Source organism: Lactuca virosa, chromosome 5 (assembly GCF_052849685.1).
Source record: "Lactuca virosa cultivar CGN04683 chromosome 5, Lactuca_virosa_CGN04683_v6, whole genome shotgun sequence".
NCBI lineage: Eukaryota > Viridiplantae > Streptophyta > Magnoliopsida > Asterales > Asteraceae > Lactuca > Lactuca virosa.
The window spans coordinates 104,522,874-104,537,672 of NC_136430.1; the positions used below are offsets into that span (position 1 = coordinate 104,522,874).

The window sequence follows — 14,799 nt, forward strand, 5'->3', positions numbered from 1 at the left end:
TACCAATTGATAGGTCCACTGCCTTTTGTGTGTTAAATTCATAAATTAAATGTAGGATAAAACTTGTTAGTATAACACACATCAAGTTTTTGGCGCCGTTGCCGGGGAACGGTTCAAAAATTAACACTAATTTCTAGTTTTATCGATCCTTTGTGTGAGAATTATCTTGCATAAAGTTATTTTTTTAGTAAATTAGTCATTAGTTTAAGTTTTAATAGTTTTCTGTTTTTAGGATGTTTATTAAAAATTTATGTTTAAGCCGTGAACTAGCCGAGTGCATTCAAACCTACTCAGCGAGTCCATAGCTGATTTCCAGTTTTGTTTTTATTTTAATTTTGTTCTTTTAACGCGTTTTTCTTGTTCCGTTTGCAGTTTGTTTATGACCAGAGGAGAAGGTACACCCTTGGTTCCACCACTAGAAGACCCGGAAGCAACTTTGAAGAAAAACAAGGGCAAAACCGTAGGAGAAACCGCAACATCGAAGAATTCTCCTTTAAAGAATCTCAAGTCTGTTTTTAGTAAGAAAAAGAACAAGAAAGCAGGTGAGTCTAGCAGCCAAAAGAGCGAAGGAAGCAACCTTGGAAATCTTGGAGACGATACATTCCACGAAGAAGCCGAATTTGAGTACGATTACGAATCCAAATCCGAAAGAGAAAGCGACTTTGAAGGCGAATTAGCTAACCCCATGGCCAACATCGATGAAGTTCCCATGGGTGAATGGAAGAAGAGGATACGTGACGATACCGGACCGGGAGTAGTACAACCCGTCATTCCTGCGACTGCCACTTTCGAACTAAAGGGCCACATACTTGCTCAACTTAAGGAAATCCCCTTCTACGGGAAAGATCAAGAAGACGCTTACAAACATTTGGACGAGGTCAACGATGTAGCCGACTACTTCAATGTTCCAAATGTGCCTCGAGAAACAGTTTTGCTTCGCATGCTTCCAGTCACATTCAAGGGAGCTGCAAAGGATTGGCTGAAATCACTTCCCCCAGGATCCATCACTACATGGGCTAAAATGAAAGAAGAATTCATAGACCAGTTTTGCCCTCCTTCAAAAATAGCCAAGTTGAAAAAAGCCATAGCTAATTTTGAACAACAAGCTGGAGAGTCACTTTATGAGGCTTGGGAGAGATACAAGGGACTACTAAGGAATTGCCCACATCATGATCTAAACAGTCAACAAGAAGTCTCCATTTTCTATGATGGAGTTAATGTAACAACTAGGCAACTCCTTGATTCGCAAGGACCTCTCACAAAGAAGCCACCCCCAGTAATCAAGGAACTAATTGAAGAATTCTCTAAGCACTCTAGAGAATATCATAACCCAAGATATGACTTGACTCGAGGAGCGGTGAACTCTATTACTGATGACATGGCAGCAATGATGGCAAAATTGGAATGCATGGATCGAAGAATGACTAAGATTGACCAATCCATCCACGCCATTAGAGTGGGTTGTGAAAACTGTAGAGGGCCTCATCTAACTAAAGATTGTGATCTTGACAAGAACGGAAATCGGAAGGTGCAAGTGTGCTATTCAAGTGGTGATAGATTTGATGACAATTGGCGAAAACAAAAAAAGAATGGCTACCTTATGATGAGTACAAAAAGACAAGGGAGGAAAAGTATAAGCAGAAGGAGAGAGGCTTTTATCAAAAGGAGGAACCGGTGCATGAAAAGAAATCAGAATTGGAAGACATGTTTACAAGAGTCGTGGCCGCATCTGAGAAAAGACATAATTATACCGACGCTACACTCAAAGATCAACAAAATATGTTGAGAGAACCAACTTGTGATGAAAGATCAGCAAGCCTTGCTTAGGAATCAGCAAGCATCTATTCTCAACATAGAAAAGCTGCTGGGGCAGCTTGCTCAACAAGTGAATGAGAGAAGACCAGGTGGACTTCCTAGTAATACCGAAAGTAACCCGAAAGGTGCACATATAAATATCGTGACAACTAGGAGTGGGAAGATAATAACTCCTCTGACCCCTATTCAGCAAGCAGATCCTAAGCTGGTGCAAGAGGATAAAGAAGATCATGAAGAATCACAGAATCCCGATCCGACTCGCCGAGTCGACGTTATGCACTCGACGAGTGCCCCACCTGAACAGAAAAGCTAGCCTCCTATTAAGCCATATCAACCCCCACTACCCTTTCTGGCTCGATCTAGACAAGAAAAAAATGAAGTTGACTACCAGAAGTTTCTGGATCACATAAAGGCTCTCCGGATTAATATGCCATTCATAGAGGCGGTTGCACAAATGCCGAAATATGCCAAATTCCTTAAAGAGCTTCTAACAAATAAAAAGAAGATGGAAGAGGTGAAGAAAGTGGTCCTAAATGAGAATTGTTCAGCTGCCATGCTAAACAAACTACCTAAGAAGAAGGGTGATCCGGGAAGCTTAACATTGCCCTGCCAATTTGGAAACTTAGCTACCATTTATGCATTGGCTGATTCAGTGGCAAGTGTAAATCTCATGCCATACTCATTTTTCAAGAAATTGGATCTTCCAGAGCCAAGGCCAATTCGAATGGCAATTCACCTAGCAAATAAAACGGTCACATTCCCGAGAGGAATATGCGAAGATTTATTGGTGAAGGTCGATAAGTTCGTGTTTCCCGCAGACTTTATAGTGTTAGACATGGAAGCGGATCCTCAAGTCCCAATAATACTTGGAAGACCTTTTCTTAACACCGTAAGTGCTATAGTTGACATGCGAGATTCTAAACTTACCCTTCGGGTAGGAGACGAATCAGTCACTTTTGGAGTTGATCAAGCCATGAAATATCCAAGGAATAGCGATGACACAGCATTTTCGGTTGACATGTTGGAAGAGTTGATGCAGGAATGGAACGAAGATGATCCAAACAAGTCCACCGTCACACATGAAGAAGAATTTGATGCGGAAAGAGACTTGCTGGAATTATAAAGACTGCTCGAGGAAGCTGAGTATAATGATCTAATTAGAAGTGCAGAGCACCCGACTCGTCGAGTCGACTCGACAGACTCGACGAGTCCATCCGAAGAAACCCGAGCAGTCGCGGATTTCACGAAGGACTCGACGAGCCCCCTCACTGGACTCGACGTGTTCAACATTCAGAACACGAAAACTGAACTTAAGGCACTACCAGATCACTTGGAGTACGCGTTTCTTGAGGATGACCAACAAAAACCTGTAATAATAGCTGCTGATTTGGCCAAGCATGAGAAAGAAAGTCTTGTGGGTGTATTGAGGAAGAGGCAAGGTGCTATAGCATGGAAGATCACCGACATAAAAGGAATTAGCCCACCTTATTGTTCTCACAAGATTAACATAGAAGATGGAGCTAAAGCTGTAGTACAACGCCAAAGAAGATTTAACCCAAACATGCAAGAGGTTGTGAAAAAGGAAGTGGTTAAACTACTAGATGCCGGAATCATTTACTCAATCTCCGATAGCCCATGGGTGAGTCCGGTGCAAGTGGTACCAAAGAAAGGAGGAGTGACGGTGGTGGCCAATGAAAATAACGAATTAATTCCAACAAGAACGGTAACCGGGTGGCGAGTTTGCATAGATTATAGAAAGCTAAATGAGGCCACGTGCAAGGATCACTTTCCTTTACAATTTATCGATCAAATGCTTGAAAGACTCTCCGGCCATTTATATTATTGTTTTCTTGATGGGTTTTCGGGGTATTTCCAAATTCCATTAGACCCACAAGACCAAGGGAAGACCACTTTTACATGCCCAAGTGGAACATTTGCATATAGACGCATGCCTTTTGGGTTATGCAATGCACCAGCTACTTTCCAAAGGTGCATGATGGCCATTTTTCATGATATGATCGAGAAGTTTATGGAGGTCTTCATGGATGATTTCTCGGTGTTCAGTTCATCGTTTGAAGATTGCTTATCTAATTTGGACTTGATGCTAGCTAGATGTGAGAAGACAAACCTTGTCCTTAATTGGGAAAAGTGTCACTTCATGGTGAAAGAAGGAATTGTATTGGGTCACAAAGTTTCAAGGAAAGGGATAGAAGTGGATAGAGCCAAAGTGCACACAATAGCTAAGCTACCCCCTCCAACTAATATAAAAGGGGTAAGGAGTTTTCTTGGCCATGCGGGATTTTATCGGCGCTTCATTATAGATTTTTCGAAGATTACTAGGCCTTTAACCCAATTACTCTTGAAAGATGCCCCATTTGATTTTTCCAAGGAATGTCATGAGGCATTTCATTTGTTAAAGAAAATATTAACCACTACTCCTATCATGATAGCACCAAATTGGAATCTTCCTTTCGAGCTAATGTGTGATGCGAGTGATTATGTTGTGGGTGTTGTTTTAGGGCAAAGGATTGATAAACATTTTCAACCAATCTACTATGCAAGAAAGACATTGAATCCTACCCAAGAGAATTATACTACTACCGAGAAGGAGTTGCTAGTTGTGGTATACGCTTTTGATAAGTTCCGCCCGTATTTGGTATTATCCAAGACCATAGTTTTTACCGACCATTCTGCCCTAAAGTATATCTTTGCTAAACAAGATGCTAAGCCCCGATTGATACGTTGGGTCTTACTTTTACAAGAGTTTGACATTGAAATACGCGATAAAAAGGGAATGGAAAATGTAGCTGCCGACCATTTGTCAAGATTAGAGAACCCGCATTTGGAGGAGTTGGAAGAAAATAAGATTGGAGACGATTTTCCCGATGAATATCTTTTAGTAGTATCCGGAGAAATGCCATGGTTTGCGGATATAGCTAACTACTTAGCAACCAATTACATTCCGAAAGACTTAACCCACCAACAAAAGAAGAAATTCTTTTCAGAAATCAAGTACTACTTTTGGGATGAGTCGTATCTCTTCCGAAGTTGCGCAGACGGAATGATAAGAAGATTTGTATTCGGGAAAGAAAGTCAAGAAATCTTGGCACACTGCCATAGCGGGCCCGCCGGGGGACATCATGGAGCACACTACACAGAAAAGAAGATTTTTGATATTGGGTTTTATTGGCCCACAATTTTTAAAGATGCTGCAAAATACGTCAAAGAATGTGATTCATGCCAACGAGCGGGGAATATATCATCCCGAAATGAAATGCCCCAACATAGTATCCAAATTTGTGAGATATTTGGTGTGTGGGGGATCGACTTTATGGGACCTTTTCCCATGTCCAAAGGGAATAGATATATCTTAGTAGTGGTCGATTAAGTGTCTAAGTAGGCGGAGGCACAAGCTTTACCAACTAATGATGCTCGGGTGGTGGTGCGATTTCTAAGGAAGCTATTCTCAAGATTTGGAGTTCCTAAAGCTCTTATTAGTGACCAGGGCACTCACTTTGCAAATGATCAATTAGCCAAAGTGTTGAAAAAATATGGGGTACATCATAGGTTCTCCACATCGTATCATCCACAAACTAGTGGGCAAACCGAAGTGAGGAATAGGGCGTTAAAAAGGATTTTAGAAAGATCGGTTGGAGGAAATCGAAAGGAATGGTCAGATAAATTAGATGATGCACTTTGGGCCTTTCGAACAGCTTTTAAAACACCTATTGGTACTACACCATATAGGTTAGTATATGGAAAAATTGTCATTTACCGGTTGAAATTGAGCACAAAGCTTTTTGGGCTCTAAAGATGTGCAATTTTGATTTGGTTGAACTTCGAACGAACCGGTTGATGCAAATGAATGCCCTTGAAGAGCTTAGAAATGAGGCCTACACTAGTTCCTTGATATACAAAGAAAATACAAAGAATTGGCATGACAAAAGATTAAAGGGTCATAATGATTTTCATGAAGGACAAAAGGTGTTGCTCTTCAATTCAAGGTTCAAGCTTTTCCCGGGCAAGCTAAAGAGACGATGGGATGGTCCATTTATAGTGAAGCAAGTTTTTCCACATGGAGCTATTGAGCTTATATCGAGAGACGGAACTCTTTCAAGGTTAATGGGCATAGAGTGAAGAGATATGAAGAAGGAATTCCAAGAGATGAAGGTCTTGAAGAAGGGCTGCTTCTGGGAGGAACTACAGAACCTTAAAGTGAGAAGGAGTCCAGCTAAAGACTCCTCAAAAAGAAGCGCTTCCGGGAGGCAACCCGAGTTTAGAGTTTGCTTTCTTTTACTTTTCTTTTTCATTTTGTGTTTGTTTCTTTTAGGATTTGTTTTTATCAATCTTCTTCTGTGCTTAACATCATTTCTTGAGGGCAAGCAATGCTCAAGTGTGGGGTTTGGTGGCATAAAATTTAAAAATTCAAAATTTTGTCAAACAGAACAAAATACTCGTCGAGTCCATATATCTGCTCGGCGAGTCCATTTGTTTTGAATCGCGAAAATCGCAGATTTGCGTATCTGTTCGGCGAGTAGGCGAGCCTACTCGGCGAGTCCACGTATTTACCCAAAAAAAATAATTAATTTTTACATTCTGTAAAAGGGGTTTTTTACCCTAATTGTAAAACACTTCAACATCACATCCAGCCGCCGCCCATACACGACGAGCAAGGTGCTCTCAAGCTCTCATCTTGATTTCTTCCATTTCCTTGCAATTCCAACTCAAAGGTAACCATTTTCACTCTTAATCTTTTACAAGTTTCGATCTTTGGTAGAATTATATCCTTAATTTCTGAAAAATCCCGATTTTGACTAGACTTGGATTTTAGGGTTTCGATTTCTTGATAAATTAGGTTGTTTTAAACAAAAATTTCTTATATATTCATGCTTAGTGAACATTCCGAAGCAAACCCCTGGATTAATTTAGAGATTTGACCGGTTAAATTTACCTGAACTGGTTTGGACTCGCGCAGTTCATCCTGCTCGTCGAGCATGACTTCTGCTCGGCGAGTCCAGGTCACAGAAGCACAGAATTCTGATGTTCTTCATTGCTTTGTGTCTTGTTTGTGGTTTTCTTGATTCTGTCTTGCAGGAATTATGTCTAGACGGGGACAAAGCTCGAGAGGAGGCGGTTATGGGGACATTCCATCGCTAAATTTTCCTCAAATAACCTCCAAATCTTCACTTGCTCGCACAAAAAACAAGCTGGAAGCGTTGAGGCGCAAGGAAATATATGTCCCCAATGAAATTGACTAGCATTGGATTGGTCCAACTGGATTGGAGGAAGAGTTGACCCCTTATTTGGTCAAGTCTTTTGAGAATGATGGGATGACATTAATTTGTGATGGTTGGAGTCGTTTGTTCAAGATCTAAGAGCCAGTTTACCAGGAGCTTTGCTGGGAGTTCTTTGCTACCATCTCCTTCCAAGGTGGTAGTGACTACTACAATCCAAACGTTATTACTTTCTGTCTTGGAGGGGAGCTGCGTCAATGCAGCATTGCAGAGCTTGCATGGAGGATGAGGATATATGATCAAAATGTGATTATGACCGAAAATTTTGAAACATTTCTAGAACATTGTCACAAGGAACTGCCCGAGGAAGTGGTTGCATCGACTTGGAGGAACACAATCGCCAACCGAGTCTACATTCCTTCATCTGCCCAAGAGGGGAGCATCCATTCCCCAATTCATCGCTTGATACATCGTCTGATCGCGAGTACTATCAACATGCGAAAGGATGACGATAAGGTCCCTACCCTTGATATTTTCTACATGTGGAGCATTATCACTCCCGACGCTTTCTGCAATTTGCCATATTGCTTGGCCAAATATTTAGCAAAGGGAGCAGTCAAGGAGCAGATCACCTCCAAAATCAACGGGGGCATGTTTGTTACAAAGCTTGCAAGAACGTATGGGATTTTGGACCAAGGGGCAGCTCGGATGTTAACCATGATTCCTACTCCTCCTTTCAGCACCACTTTATTTAGGAGGGCAAGAATCATGGAGGATTTTAGTGGGGGCATTTTAGCATTCCTAATGCGGATGAGGTGTTGGTACCGGAGGATCCGGGAAGAAGGGTTAGGCAGAGAAGGGAGCAAGTCCGAGAAGACCCACCGGTTATTCCGGTGGATGATGAGCTACCAATGGACTGGTACAACATGGAATCGAGAAGGTACCAAGACGACCTTGGGAGAAGCATGAATTACCACAATGAGTCATTTGTTTATTTATTTGAACAAATGAATATCGCGCCAAGGCCGGGACCCGGATTTCCTTATGTGCCAAGTTGGGATGAGCGGGTGCAAGGAAAAGAAACCAAGCAGGTGGGAGTGGGATTGGAGGAAATGAAGACGAAGATGAAGATTGATGTTCTTTTTATTTGGATGTTTTAAAACTATTTTTATTTGTTTTGTGTGTGCTGAATTTTTAGGAACGTTAAATTAGGAATTTTTATTTTTATCACTTGTGGTTGCTCTTATCTTTTCAGATTGAAGCTAGGATGCATGCAAGAGTCTCAATAGTCAAGGCTAGAGTGAGGGTTCGGTCTAGATGAGAATGTGCAAGTTTAAAGTGTAAGGTCGAGTCCGTTAGTAATGAGGGTTAAAAGGTGCTATTTACTGAAGAAAATTGAAGGAAGGGTATTAAATTTACATTGTTAGACATATCAGAAACAGACTCAAAAGGCAGAAGATTTATTTATCACTCAGCGTCATACTCGCAGAGTGCATAACTTGGGCTCAGCGAGTCCTCCTGCGAAATCACGATTGTTTTTCTAAAAGCCTTTCAGCTCGTCGAGCAGCCGTTTTAACTCGGCGAGTCCTTCGATATTTCACTATCAAAGCTTGGATTTTGACCACATTCGATACGGGTTTATTCATATTCTTTAAAGATTAATTCTCGAAGTTTTTAGAGATTATTTTCCTGCATTTTTGGAGCTGTCAACCACACGAGACATGACACCCAAGGCATGGATGAGTTGTTTCCATGTCTAAAGTCATTTGAAGATGGAGCTCAAAAGAAGAGATATCAACCTCGCCACTACTATCCCATGGGAGTTTGTTCCAATTCTCTCCTTATTTTTATTGTTGTTTTATGCATGATATGCAATGGGGACATTGCATAAATTAAGTGTGGGGTAGGGGTTGGTTACATTAGTTAAATTTTGAAAATTTTGACATTTCTGCATTAAAATTTCTAGGACTTAATCTTAGAAAATTTTGGTAAAAGCAATTAGGAAACCATGCTAGTGTTATGTTTGATGATTGCATGAAGATTCAAATGTTTAGTTGAGCCTATACAGGTTATAGTGCATTTGTGGCCCCCTTTATTCTAGTGAAATCATGGGACAAAAACACAACCTCGCTTAGTTTGAGGGATGCAATATGTTTAGCATCGTGTACCAGAAATGTATCTAGGAAAATTTTTATCTTTAATCAATAATGGTTGAAGTTCAGCGCCCCTGCTTAAGCATGTAGGAATTGAGTGAAAAAAAAGTGAGTTACATGTAAAAAAAGAGAGAATTACAAGAAAAAGTTGAAAGAGTTTTGGAGCTATTAAAGTGTAAATTTGAAGATCAAAAATTCCAAAGTTCAAAAGTTAAAGATACCAAAAATCAAAAAAGTGATGAATTCAAAGAAATCAAGGTCAAATTATCAAAGAAGTGAAGAATTCCAAATAAGCTCTATAGTGGTATCGAAAAGTTGTAATTGTCTAGACTATGTATGCTTGGGTTGCTCAACCAAAAATACCTTGAGGCTAGGAGGTTTTCTGCGGAGGGATTCGGAGGGATGCATAAAATGAGCATTGTTCAAAAGAAATGGGCGGTGTTTATGAGGATTGTAAGTATTTAGGATTAAGGGGGGTCCTTAGGAAAAATTTTAGACACAAATGCATGCGTTGTGGTCTTGGCATAATGGCTGGGTTTAATTGAGATTGTCTTATGTAATTTTAGTGTGCTAAAATTCAGTTTTGCTTGGGGGCAAGCAAAAGTCAAGTGTGGGGTATTTTGATATGTACATATTTAGCTATATATTTAGGGTAGATTTTCCTGATTTATTCACTAATTATTTGCACATTATGGACAAAAGGTACTTAATAGTGTTTGAATTATATTTTCAGTCCAAAAGATACGCTCGGAAGCAGAAAGGAAGCAGGAGTAGCGATCGGAAGCTCGATAGATGAGGAATGAAGAAAGGAGTCAAATTCTGGAGCTACTCAACGAGCAGGATCGTCTACTCGACGAGTACCCGCGAAGGTTCGCGAAGCAATATGAAAAATCCTTACCGTACATGGATTCTAACAAGGGGACTCGGCGAGTCAGTTGTCTACTCGACGAGTAGACCCTGTTTTGAGAAATCTATAAATAGAACCAACAAACCCGAATTGACTCTCTCTCTGGCTTTTGGGAAGATTACTTGGCGACTAAGGAGACTGCTGGAGATCTGAAGAACGTGAGAAGAACCCTAATCCTCAATTCTAAGAAGATTAAGGCAACTTAGGTTTAATTTTCCACTTTACCTTTGAATAGAATTATGTTTGGCTTGGCTAAATTCGTTTTTAGGTTTTTAGCTACTGCAATTATGAACTAATTTCGTTAGTTTCTGTTTAGGGAAGACAAGTTTGCTCCTATGGATTAATTTACTCTTTTGATTAATTGTTATGTGGGGAATCTTGTTAAATTAAGCTTTTTAAAGACCCTTATGCATGAACCATAACTATTTTCTGTTAATTGCTAAGTAATTAAACTGCATGAACATCTCTTAATTGCTTATCTCATATGATTTATGTTAACACATTGCTATATGCCTAGGATTAGTGAATATGAAACTAGAATTAACTAGAGAATGGGTAAATTAATGTGTGAGCTTGTGTGATACACCATCAACAAGAGGTTAATTGAATCAACAATTTAATTAGCTAATTACAAGTCTTATTTAACCCGAATAATTAAACTAGGGAATTTATTAATTTAACCACTTGATCACTGCTTAAGTTAATCTATTTTCTAAGGATTAGTAATAACGAATGTGAATCTAATCACCTTAGTCGGTAACCAATAACAATTAATTCATAACATTACCATAAAAATTAACCATAGGAGTAAATGAATTAAACCTAAACAGAAACCCTTTTGATCATTGAATTTAGTTGGTTTTTACGTGTTTTCAACTGTTAGTTTATTAGTTAAGTTTTAGTAAGTTTCTAGTCTTGCAAAACTAGAGAAAACCCCTCTATTTTACTAATTGTTTTAGATAATTCTAGTAGTTAGATTAATTTCCGTTCCCTGAGTTCGATGCCCTACTTGCTAATTCATATTACCAATTGACAGGTCCACTGCCTTTTGTGTGTCAAATTCATAAATTAAAAGTAGGATAAAACTAGTTAGTATAACACACATCAATACACGAAAGCTGGCCCGGAACCCTCGTTAGGGAGCTTCCCTTTCCAAAAAAAAATATACACACTAACATGTAATGGGTCTTGATTTAAGAAAAATTATTCAACTATAATTGAATTTTTTTAGTTAGATTATTTTTATTTTAATATTAATCAAGTTTATGTTCATATAAATTGCATAGTTTACTAGTTTAACAGACTCTAACGCTAAATATGTGTCGATTTTTCTAATTTATTGAGGGTTTAAAATTTTAACAAGGTCCGTAAATAGATTTACAAAATTTTGTTAATATTTTGACATCTTTAATATATATTAAAACATAAAGCTTATGACATCATCTTAAATAATATGGGCCATTGAATTTATTTCAATCCTATGTTTTCTAACATTAGATCAAATTACTGACATCAGCTTCCCCAAATGGAATGTATTTAATTCTAATAAAATATTTCTAATTGTCAAACAAAATTAACTTACATCCGTTGAAATGGAATGTGTTTAATTCCAATAAAAGTTTCCTATATTTTAAATCTTGAATTTCGGTTTATAAAGGTTTTAATATGGTCAAGATTAAAAACATATTACTAAAAACCATTTCAATTAAGACATTAAATATCAACCATTAATATAAATTTTTTATATTAGTAAACCATTAATATAAAATCCATTTTTATTAGGAAATCATTAATAGCAAAAAAGCAGATTCAAATTATCACATACGTATACAATTCATCATTGAATCTGCGGCTCATACTTATTTTCAATCATTGATTTTCTTCAAACCTTCTCTTACAACATTATTATAATTGCTTATAACTTTCATCATCATTCTCTACTTCAAACCTTCGTTGTTGTGCATTAGAAGGTCATTACCTTCTTTCGCTTTTTATATTTTTTTGGATTATTTTTTTGTTCCTATATTAAATATATATGTATTCATATATTTCGATTTTCTTTTTACAAATTACCTGAAATCGTTTACCTACTTTAATCCAGAAAAAAATTAATGTACTTTGATGGAAAACCAGTTAAAACACATTATAGCAAAGTACTTTGATGGAATGAAAAATGCACCCTACCCATTTTCCTATTTATGGTAATCAATTTTTTGGTCTATTGTTTTAGCATGATACTTCCGTTTTTTATCCGAAGGGTAAATCATTAATTTAGTATGTATAATGTGCATCCGAAGGGTAAATCAATAATTTAATTTAAATATGGATCAAATCGTGAGCTGTTACTATCTCTGTTTGGTTGATTATCTCAACCTGGTTACTGTTTTCGATTATATATAATACCTTAAATTGTTGACTGAATTACAGGGATTGCAATCTTGATATATAACTCAAATAATTTGTTAAGATAAATATATGGTAATACCGAATGGAAAATGGAGGATAATGATATAATAGGAACAAAGATATATTTTGTAGTGTTTGAATGTAAATTAATATCATAATATGATGGTTGAATTATTGCAGTTATAACTTTAAATTCAAATCATACTAAAGGGCATTGATATTGTTGGATGGTTTTTTTAATGTTAAGTGTGATTTTAAGGTTTAGGGGCAAAAATATAATTTTATTTGGGATAAAATAAAGAAGGAAGCTTCAAATTCACCTTTTGAAGGTATCAATAAACTCCTAAATTTATGTGATTTATTTTAATTTGATTGCAAATTAGATGCAGTAAACCTATAAGTAAGGAAATATAAGGGCAACAGAGTAATTGAACTTAGGAAACTAGAAAATCATTGGGTTGGAAAAGCAATTTAGCAATAGATATTGAGATGAAATGTGTACTAAACTGATTCTTTTAGCATGATACTTTCACTTTTTATCCGACTGGTAAATCATTAATTTAGTATGGACAATGTTCATCAAAAGGGTAAATCGGTAATTTAATTTAAAAATGGATCAAATCGGTTGCTGCTACTATTTCTGTTTGTTTGATTATCTCAACTTGGTTACTGTTTCTAACCTTATTGTCGAATATAATAACTTCATATTATACCATTTTTAGAAGTGTACTTTTAAAGTACAGTGTTATACCATTTTTAACAGTAACAAAGTTGTGATTTTTTCGTGTTTTAAATGTCTCTTTTAATTTATCTTTTATTCACTATTAAGGGGAAGGATTGTATAAACAATTTAATCCAGAAAGGGTTAAACTATAATTATTCTAATGTGTATATGTTTCTGTATAGTAAATACAACCTTTCAAATATTGCTTTATGTGACTAACAAAATTATGTTTCTATTTTTGAAATCTCATAAAACATTACACAACGTTTTTTGGCTTAACATATTACATCATTTAGTCTAGATTAAGTAAAAAAAACAACAATGTATAACTTTTCATAATAAATGTTTATCCTATTAACTTGGACTTGATCCTCAACAACCTCTACAAACTACAACAACAACATATGTTTCTTTTTATCTATCAATAGTTATGTGATTCTTTTACAAATAATAGCAACATACTCACCACGAAAAAAGAACTTTTAATTTTAAACTACAACTTTGTTTTTTACCGATAACAACAATATACAACATTTAATATCAACATCATTTCCTACCGGTTTCTCTAAATATTAATACATGAACCATATCAGAAGTAGGCTAAGAAGTTAGAATCAATTAGGAATGATCTTATTTCCTTAAATATCCGATTTATGGTATTATAGACAAATTTTTTATTTGATTCTTTAATTTTCTATGTGGTCGTATTTATATGGTAGAATCAAATTGCTTAATCTAAATACATCTTAATTTAGTTCATTTAACCTTGGCTTTTTTTTGTCATGTTACATTCAAAAGATGGGTTATTAGAACAGACACCTTAGGTTTCTGACGTCTCAAAGAATCTGACAAAAGTTCTCTACGCTCGTCTTACAACCAGGTATAACTCTTGGTTTTATTTTTTTCTACATTTATTGCATCATGTGTTTTTGTTGTTTTCAACTTTGTAGTGTTATATGCTTTTTTTGTCCCGTCCTCATATTTTTCTATCTCTGATAGGGCTTCATTTTTTATATTTATTGTAAACTATCGATTCAATCTATTGCACTTTGTTATGACTTTTATCAACATGATAAGATTCTAATAAATTGTCCGTTTCTTGATCTTTTAGAAAAAATGTTATAACTGGATTACCATCTACCACTATGGTATTCTATTTTGTTGAATAAGCGATCTATGATTTGGCTAGGATGGTTTTTAAGAATTATCCTTGGCCTGATAATTGTTCCTGCCATTAGAAAATACATCCAACAAAAAGTGAAAGTGTAACATCCAAAAAAATCAAGCCAATTTAAAACTTTTTAAAAAATTCAAAAACCATTAATTATTACAAAGTATTTTCAAAATAGTTTCATCTCAGAGTATCCCAGAAATCAAATCACAAAATATGAGGAGGTGCACGATCACGCGTTCGCCTTCCCGCGATCATCTAAAGTACCTGAAACAAAATCAACAACTGTAAGCCCGAAACTTAGTGAGTTCCACCCAAAATACCAACGCTATACAAACCATAAAAATATCATACAAACAGCATGCACAATGAGCCACCAGCCTAACTGG

General features: G+C 36.8%; 1 protein-coding gene and 1 non-coding gene across 2 annotated transcripts; one reads left to right on the forward strand and one right to left on the reverse strand.

Annotated features, from left to right (window-relative positions):
* Positions 1–1,069: 1,069 nt before the first annotated feature.
* Positions 1,070–1,176, reverse strand: LOC145117879 (small nucleolar RNA R71). The gene has a single exon (XR_013712872.1). It is a non-coding gene; the product is annotated as a small nucleolar RNA R71 (small nucleolar RNA).
* Positions 1,177–2,242: 1,066 nt separating this feature from the next.
* Positions 2,243–2,938, forward strand: LOC145111570 (uncharacterized). Its single transcript, XM_079047836.1, has one exon. The coding sequence runs from the start codon at positions 2,243–2,245 to the stop codon at positions 2,936–2,938; it is 696 nt and encodes a 231-aa protein (XP_078903962.1).
* The last annotated feature ends 11,861 nt before the right edge of the window (positions 2,939–14,799 follow it).